At 34.7% G+C, this 9,129-nt stretch overlaps 1 protein-coding gene across 1 annotated transcript in view; it reads right to left on the reverse strand.

The window, feature by feature from the left end:
* The window catches only part of LOC103206262 (integrin binding sialoprotein), a 10,960-nt gene extending 4,255 nt beyond the window's left edge, over window positions 1-6,705 (reverse strand). Inside the window, 4 exon segments of the mRNA XM_007951705.2 lie at window positions 1,350-1,412; window positions 6,334-6,411; window positions 6,507-6,557; window positions 6,652-6,705. Of these exon segments, the coding sequence (XP_007949896.2) occupies window positions 1,350-1,412; window positions 6,334-6,411; window positions 6,507-6,557; window positions 6,652-6,705 (246 nt within the window).
* Window positions 6,706-9,129: the final 2,424 nt, after the last annotated feature.

Raw genomic sequence — 9,129 nt, forward strand, 5'->3', positions numbered from 1 at the left:
ATATATATATATATATGTATACAGCACACAACTGTGGTTAAATGGATTGAAAAAAACCAAACTCACTGCCATCAAATCAAATCCAACTCATATCGACCCATCCTTGGGTTTCCAAGGTGGGTATCTCTACAGAAGTAGATTACCCAGTCTTCCTTCCGAGGAGTGGCTGGTAGATACCCAATCTCCCTTCTAAGGAGCAGCTGGTGGGTTTAAACCACCAGCCTTCTGGGTAGCAGTCATATGCCTCAGGTACTACTCCACCAGACCTCCCGCTAAATGGATTGCCCTAGCTTAGTTATTATGTAAGATTACAATGAGAAAATCCAGGCAAAATTTAGTAGAATTTAGCAGGTGGCATTTTTTCTGGTACTGGCTTGTTGTTCTAGCAGGCCTTCCTTTAAAGGATTAGAGTAAATATGGTACTGGAAATGTCACTTATGTGGTTACAAAACAAAAACAAAACAACCTAATAATTTATGACCTTTAAGTACGTACATTTTTTTGTTTTCAAGATAGTAGATGTTTATCTATGATCTATTTTTGAATGTCAATGTCCATTTATAAATAGCACCTAAAATACCTGGGTTTAAAAGTATCCCAAATCAATGTATAAATGACTATTCAGGAAATTGTTCTCATTGGTATGTTTTCTTGGACAAAAGTGTCAGTGATAAAGATGTTAGCATGCTTTCTAAGATATGTAGATGTGTTTTAGCAACTGATTAATTTGAGGTACTGTATAGGAAGAGTTTTATTTTACATCTTATTGATTTTTACATTTTGAATATTTGCATTTCTGTAAGAATATAAATTTTATTATTAGGAAAAAAAGCATATAAAATATCTATTGAAAAGAAAAATTCTATACTATGGATCAAGAGAGGCAGATGAATCAAAATAATATCATAGAGTATTTAAGATCATCTTTCACATACTACCCACTTAGCAAATTGAATTTTTTAAGTTCAGCTAACTGAACTAACATTGCACTGAGTTTAAATTTATTATTTACTTTTTCTTCTACCATGATGTTCTATGCACTGAAATACAAAAATAAAAAAATTTCTATTGCCTTTTATCAGAATTTACACCTTTTTTCACTTAAAATGGAAGCACTTTTGCTTTTGTGTACCACTTACACGTAACTTTAACTCCAAACTGCAATAGTGTTTCAAATAAGTCATTTCAGTCCATTCTAATTTAAATAACACTACTTGTCTGAAATAGGATGTGGGCAGTTAGTCAGCTGGCAATAGCTGTTTTCTGAGTCCAGGTTACAGTAGTCTAGTTTCCTATTTGTTTTTTGTCTTGCTTAGTTTGCTATGAAAAAGACTACAGACATTCCTTACCTCTTCCTCCTCCTCTTCTGAACTATCACCATCTCCATTTTCTTCAGATGAGTCACTACTGCTCTAAAAAAACACACAAACATATATACATATATACACACACAAACATGCATACACACACATACACATATTAAAGAGCAATTAAAATTTCCTGCTGATTGTAATAAAATAAAATAAACACAAATATTTGTGCAAGCAAATTAATATTACCATTTTAATTGATTTATTTACCTAGAACAAGTCTCTTGTTAATGTGAGAATAGGAGGAGATGGAGCATATATTAAAATGAGATGAGAGAAAAAGAAATACTTCACAATCATCAAAATATAGATTCAGAGACCTCATTCTTAACCCTCAAAGCACTGCCAACATGTTGAAACATTTTGATATGAAAACTAGAGCAGTAAATCACAAAATTGTTTAACTCTGGGTGAATAAGAGGATTATCTGGTCCAATTTCTTTATTTTTGAGAGAAGGCATCTGAAGTCTAGAAAAACTGTGACATCTCTAAGCAGTTCAAAGCAGATAGTGGCAGATATTTTCTTTTCTTTTCAAAAGGTAAGTGAAATGATAATTAGACTTGTGATATGGAGTTATCAGATGAGTCTTTTAAATAGTAAATTCTTCTGGATAATTTAAGTTAGAATTTCCTTTAAAGAAACTAAGTTTACATATAATTTAAAGTACTTTTAAACCTATTTGAAACTAATAATCTAGGTAACTACAAAATGATCAAGAAAAGGAAGATGCTGGGAGGAGTACAAGCGTTAAAGTCAGCAGAGGTAAATACGAATTCTTACATAATCCTATAATAACAGTAATAACAATAATCAATATTCTATGAGTGGATATATAGATAGACACACAAAGCTGAACAGGTATGGGAAAGAGAATGGGACTATACCACGAATATGTATAGGTTTGATAGAGGATATTTCCACATATATATTTACATATGCTGCAAATATGTCCATGAATATAGTAGAGCATACGGGGGCAGAGTTATGAAAACTTCTTAGCCATAACCAGAAAACCTAAGGGAGTGAGTCACTGAGCTTGAGGACTTAGGACCATACGCTTTGGGGACATCAAGGTCAATTGACACAACATAGTCCACAAAGACAGTGTTCTACATCCTACTTTGTTGAGTAGCAAGCAACTGGAGTCTTAAAAGCTTGCGAGTGGCCAACTAAGTTTTGACTACTGTTTTCTCCCCCATCTGGAGCAAAGAAGAAAGAAGAAAATAAAAGACACATGGAAACAATTAGTCCAAAGCACTAAAGAACCATGTTCACCCAGGCTTACTAGTCAGATAGAGACTAGTGGAACTCCATGACCATGACCCTTGGTCACCCTGGGACCTGGAACTGAACTCACTTCCATAGCTGAATTTTCAGCCAAACAATAGACAGGTCTACAAAGTGAACAATAACTCTGGAAATGTAGATACTCGTTAGAATAAACAACCATTCAACATCAAAGGGCAGCATTTGTCCAAGGATAAAGTTCAGAAGGCAGGAAGAATTAGGAGAGGAGGAAGAATAGAAACCAGACTCACAGGTAGGATGTGGGAGGAGTCATGTTACACTGAGGGAATTGCAATCAATGACATGAAACAAAATGTGTGTGAATTGTTGAATGGAAAATGGATTAGCTCTGCAAACTTTCACCCAAACCACAATAAAAAGTTTTAAAAAAGCAAAACTAACTAATACCTAAAATGAGGTTAATCTACATAGGTGAAGGGAAAGTTATATAAGAGAAAGATATATTCATGTACTCATTTAGGAGATTATACAGCACTGATCTTCTAAAGAGCTTGGTACTGAATGAGTCAATTCCGACTCATAGCAACCCCCACTGGGTTTCTAAGGCTGTAAATCTTCATGGAAGTAGATTGCCCCATCTTCCACAGAGCAGCTGGTTTGAAATTCTGACCTTCTGGTTAGCAGCCAAATGCCTTATCCATAATTTTTAGGTAGAAAATGTAAATCTAAACGTGTTTTCAGAGCCTTTAAGACAGTAAAGAACATTCATCATTATCCCAGTAATAACTTAAAATGGATTTCCCATCTCTTTCTCCTAAAACTGCTCATAAAAGCAAATGGATATACAAATGGATGGCCAATTTTAGAATTTAAGATTCTATAATTTCCTGCAAATTTTTACCTTTGAGTCTGATGACCCAGTTAAGGACCCTACATTTAGAGAATAAATCTGCAGAAGGATTTCTAACCTTAGGGTTAAAGATCAGATATGAGAAAACATTCATGTCCAGGGCTTACTCAGGGCTCATTTTTCAGGTGGCCCTGTCAGCCACCCGAGGAAAGGGAATGCTTGCCTCCTTGAGCCAAGAATAACCTTGGGAGGAAAGAGAATAATTAGACTTGCTCTTTCACTGCCATGAACTTCATGGTTATTCCCTAGCCCAGAGAGGGAATGAAGCAGAATATTATATTCAAGCCATTTTTATTTGTTAGTTAAATATAGAGGACAGTATATTTATGTACCCAGAGTCATTTTTTAAAAAATGGAATACTTTTCTCACTTCTTACCTTCTCCCTACCTCAACCATATCACTTCGATTAGTGTCTACATTAAGAACAATTTAAAAACTGAATGAAATGCCTTGAAGTCTTGACATTTTTCTTTTTTCCTCTTTCTTTCATTTATCCTTTCTCACTTGTCTGTCATTAAGTCCCGTTGATTTTTCTAGAAGTTTTTCATGTATATATAAAAATTGTTTTTTTACCATTACTTCTTCTGACTTCTATCACACTGTTCATTCAATCCAAAAATAATATATTGCTCTGTAAACATATAATGTACTGGGGAGAGAATAGTAGCAACAGATGAAGGTGGAAATATGTGCAGTTGCCCTGCATCTAGCATTGTGATATTAGAGATCAGGTCCTTGCCCTCTAAGAGTTCACACATTGATCAAATGAAGTTTGACTTACATACAATTTCCTCAGTTAAAACTATTCAAGGTGATAAGCTTGTTTATGTTTAGTTCTGTAGCCAAGCAGATAGATAAGCTATAGTAGACTTGATAGCTTTGCAACCAATATAAAATAATTAATGCAAATTGTTATTTTATAAATGATTGTATATAAATACTGATTTGTTCGAATAGAATATGAATTTCAAACACAATATGGCTTATATATTTTTGAGTGAAAACTTTGGCACTAAATGCCTATCATGCTAATCTTAATAGAATATATAATAAAATTAGCATTGTATATTTAAAACCAATATATACATAATGGTATATGTAAAAAAAATTCTGGAAATCAAATTTGAGAATAGATCATAAATACTAGGACAGACTGATGGATAAGGAAATACATTTATTGGATTTTATTTTTAAATGATTTTATTTACAAGGAGCCTGGGTGATGCAGTGGTTAAGTAGTCAACTACTAACCAAAAGGTTGGTAGTAGAACCCACTAGAAGCTCAGTGGGAGAAAGATGTGGCAGTCTGCCTCCATAAAAATCCTTGGAAATCCTATAGGGCAGTCTACAAGGTCACTACGACAGCAAACAATATCTTACTTACACATTCTATATTACTTGAGGTAGAATTATTTGCATATAATTTGTAAAATATTTTTATCTTAAATATCATTTAAAGATATATAAACTTTGATTCTCTTAATAATGTCAAATGTAGCCTTTTCTCCTTGTATCTTTTCACTATGGCATTTAAATTGGAATATGTACATATATATAATTTCTGAGTATGAATCTCTCTAAATATCTGATATTTCAGGAAAGCTGAGGGGTTAGTATAGAAGTTTACATTTATTATCATTTCTATGTAGGTTAAGAAAAAAAATGAAGCAAATTTTCAAATGAGCACTATTTATATACGGGGCTGAGGTGAGCAAAAGATTGGGAGCCAATTCTAAGAATCCACAACTTTTGTGTCCTTTATGCTCATGTTTCTGTGGCCACACATGATACCCATAATTAGAACACTGCTAGAAATACTTTAAGATTCTCATTTCCTATCATTGTATGAGTTAGAGATTGGTTAGCCCAACATATGGTAGGATGCTGTGCCAAACCACTGTGCTGAGGCATCGTTTTCAACATCTGACTGCTTTTAGTGTCTTGGGAGTTCTGGTTCAAATGATGCATAATTGGTGCCCTGAAGCCAAACTGTATAATAACAAAAATAGTGCTATTCTGGACTGTTGCATATTTTAAACCAAGACTCTGACACCCAGTTTTCAAAGGGTTTCTTCATATGGTAACTCAGCAAAAACTGAAATTCTTATTTTTAGTGGTTATTTCCTTCTTGCTTACAAATTTTAAGAAACTTTATTTTCCTTACAGCCTGTTTAGTTCATTTTATAAATTTCTTTCTTTTCTTTGCAGTTCTTGAACCACATTTCCATTACGATTATGTCCCAGTACATGACACAGGGCAGTGCTGATATTGGAGTCTGTACCTCTATTGGTCTAATTACCTGCATAGGTCAAAAGTTCAAAAAATCTTCTGCAACAATCACCAATGATTCTGCTGTTTTTGAAGTCTGCTTTTTTCTTCAATTAAAGAGCTCTAAATTACTGGCTATAAAACATAGCTGTATAACATTGAATCAATTGTAACATGACAATTACTGATCTTATCACTAACTGAATTATCAGCTACTGCTTAGATTGTCCAGTTTTGTTCAGAGAGTTAGTCAACAAAGCTTAAGCCAATGTGCCCCATGTTTTGTTTTTGCTATGCCATTCTAGGTTGGGCTAAATAATTTTCCTCTCTCTGTCTGTCTTTCTGCTTTAAAAGAGAACATAGAAATGTATTTTATATTATTAACATTAAAAACAAACTTCTTGTAGTAAGCAGTTTTTCTGGATGAATTTCAGTGATCATTGAATTTAGGTGACCTGTACTTAAATTTGATTCTCTTTTTATCATAATAGGTAACGGTACACTGTTGAGAAGAAAATTAATCTTTATACTTACCTGAACTGGAAATCGTTTTAGAGGAGGATAAAAGTAAGCATGCTTGTACAGATAATACTGTGGCCTGAACTTAAAGACCTGCATAAACAAAATAAATGAGATACTCATGTTTAATGTGCAATAAATCTAGAGTAAAAGAAATCAAGCCAAAGAAGCATGCTATAATTAATTACCCTATTTTCTTCAGGATCCTCTAATTTGGCTCTTCGATGTAAATTTTTCATCTGTTTAAAAGAACATTTCATTATTAAAAAACTTTTCTTTTACATGAAAGACATAGATGGAAATTACCATAAAAGAATTTGTAGAAGAACTTACTGAGAAAGCACAGGTCATTCCCAAAAGGCTCAGTAAAATTAAGGCAGTCTTCATTTTGATGATTGCTTCTGGAATTAATGAAGAAGTAAAGTTGATAAATAATAAAAACTAAGAGCATACTATTTTTCTCATACCTAAATATGAAGGATTTAATTGAAGAGGCTTGGTAATGCAGTGGTTAATATGTTCAGTGGTTAACCAAAAAGTCAAAGTTTTGAACCTCTCTTCAGAAGAAAGATCTGCTTCCATAAAGATTTACAGCCTTGGAAACCCTATGGGGTGGTTCTACACTGTCCTATAGGGTCACTATAGGAAATCGACTCCATGGCAATGGGTTTGGTTTTTGTGCTTTGGTAATTTCTCTGTTATTATAATGTTGATTAATTTAGATCAAATTCTTGCTTTTGTTTTAAAATTGTTCCTTCCTTTAAAGTGGAATAAGATTTACTTTACCCATCTGTGTAATTTCAAGTTCCATATTTGATTTTAACTAAATTTCTGTTACTTGTCCTTGCAAGGTCATTTGAATTGCTCCAAGAGGCTTTGAATGCATCAGGTACTTTAGATGAGGAGAAAAGTAGGGTTCCAATATCATTGATTTAGGAATAGTAGTAAAGAGAATTGAATTGCTAGTGTAGTAATGTACATTATTTTTTTTTTCCTAAAAATTAAGCAGAAATCAATTACATTTGAATGATTGGTTTTATGTTAATGACCATTTCTGTAGTTTCCAGCTTATCTATAGGTTTTGAGCTAGAAGTTCATTTGTGAAATGGAGACTAAATGCCAGTTTCCTATGGGCTATCTTGGAATAGTTGGTATTTATGTTTTTGTGAAATAATCTCTACTATGTAAAATGCTATGCATCAAATGAAAAGGAATTTTGATCATGCAGTGCCTAAGGAATTTGACTGCTAACCAGAAGACTGGTGGTTCAAACCCACCAGCCACTCCAGCACCCAGCAACCATGTCTAAGGATGACCCTATGAGTCATTCATCAGAGTTTCACGTTGGGATGTCAGAGGCAAATTTCTTCATATTGTTTGTCAATTCCATTTAAGCTTCCTATCTACTCTGGTGGTGTAGTGGTTAAAGCATTCAGTTGTTAATCAAAGGGTTGCCTGTTCCAACATGCCAGCCATTCTAACACACCAGCTATTCTACAGGAGAAAGATGAGGCAGTCTGCTTCCGTAAAGATTAACAGCCTTGGAAACCTATGGGTCACTTCTACTCTGTCTTATAGGATTGCTATGAGTCAGAATTGACTTCATGATGGCATTGGATTTTCTTTTCTTTTTTTTTTTTGGTTTCTACTAGTGAGGAGCGCTGTGTACACCTGGCCTTCGTCTCTTTCTGGGATCTCTGGTAGCGTAGTGCCTAAGGCACTTGACTGCTAACCAGAAGGCTGTGGTTCAAACCCATCAGCCACTCCTCGGAAGGAAGATAGGGGCAATCTACTTCCGTAGTGATACTGCCTCGGAAACCCAAAGAGGGGTCGCTATGAGTCGGGTCCGACTCGACGGCACTTAACAACAACACTAGTAAGGAGCTCTGGTAGCGTAGTGCCTAAGGCTCTTGACTGCTAACCAGAAGGCTGGTGGTTCAAACCCATCAGCCACTCCTTGGAAGGAAGATGGGGCAATCTACTTCTGCAGTGATACTGCCTCGGAAACCCAAGGAGGGGTCGCTATGAATCGGTCCGACTCCACGGCACATAATCAACAACAACAACACTAGTAAGGGTGACTATCAAGGGCTAGATCTGTGCAGGGTCAGAGGATAAGCCTAGATGGAAACTTCAGATCTAAGGAAATGTTGAAGGGTAGTAAAGGTGAACAGTGTAAAAATTGCTATTTATTGTATGCACTCCATATTCTCTCCTGTTTCTTCCATTTTCTTCCACTCCTATTTTTAACCCTTCTTTTCCCCACCTAGTTCTCTATCCAGGCACTCTAGGTATCAATAACTGGGGTTAGAGATGCAATTATCCAAGTGGGACTAGTTACTCTACAGTCCAAACAGAAATTCTTAGGCCCGTGTACATTCCTCATAAGTAAAAGGAGAGACTGAAATCCTATTTTAATTTAATACTATTTATTAAAAAAAATTCTATTTTAAATAGAGGTTGAAAAAATTTAGCTGAACGTTTAATAACATCCACCCACTTGCATTTACCTGAGGCTACTTTCTCATACATGGAAATTTGGGCAAACTTTTGGAAGCAATATGTGATGATGATGGCAATTTCTCTGTAACCACACTTCAAAAAGTAATAACATAAAATATACAAAACCTGTGTCATATATCCTGCAGGTGGATTTTTTTATTTTGTCATCAACAACCAAGATTTATTATACCCTTATTGAGTACTTGCCACTAAAATAAACATTATGCAGATTAGGGTTTGAGCATGGAGAAGCTGGCTATCTTGGGTTCTAAATCATACTTTATTTTTGTGACAGAATGAGTCTTTTGA

Source organism: Orycteropus afer, unplaced genomic scaffold, assembly GCF_000298275.1.
Source record: "Orycteropus afer afer isolate SDZICR_OR568_19922 unplaced genomic scaffold, OryAfe1.0 scaffold00309, whole genome shotgun sequence".
Taxonomy (NCBI): Eukaryota; Metazoa; Chordata; class Mammalia; order Tubulidentata; family Orycteropodidae; genus Orycteropus; species Orycteropus afer.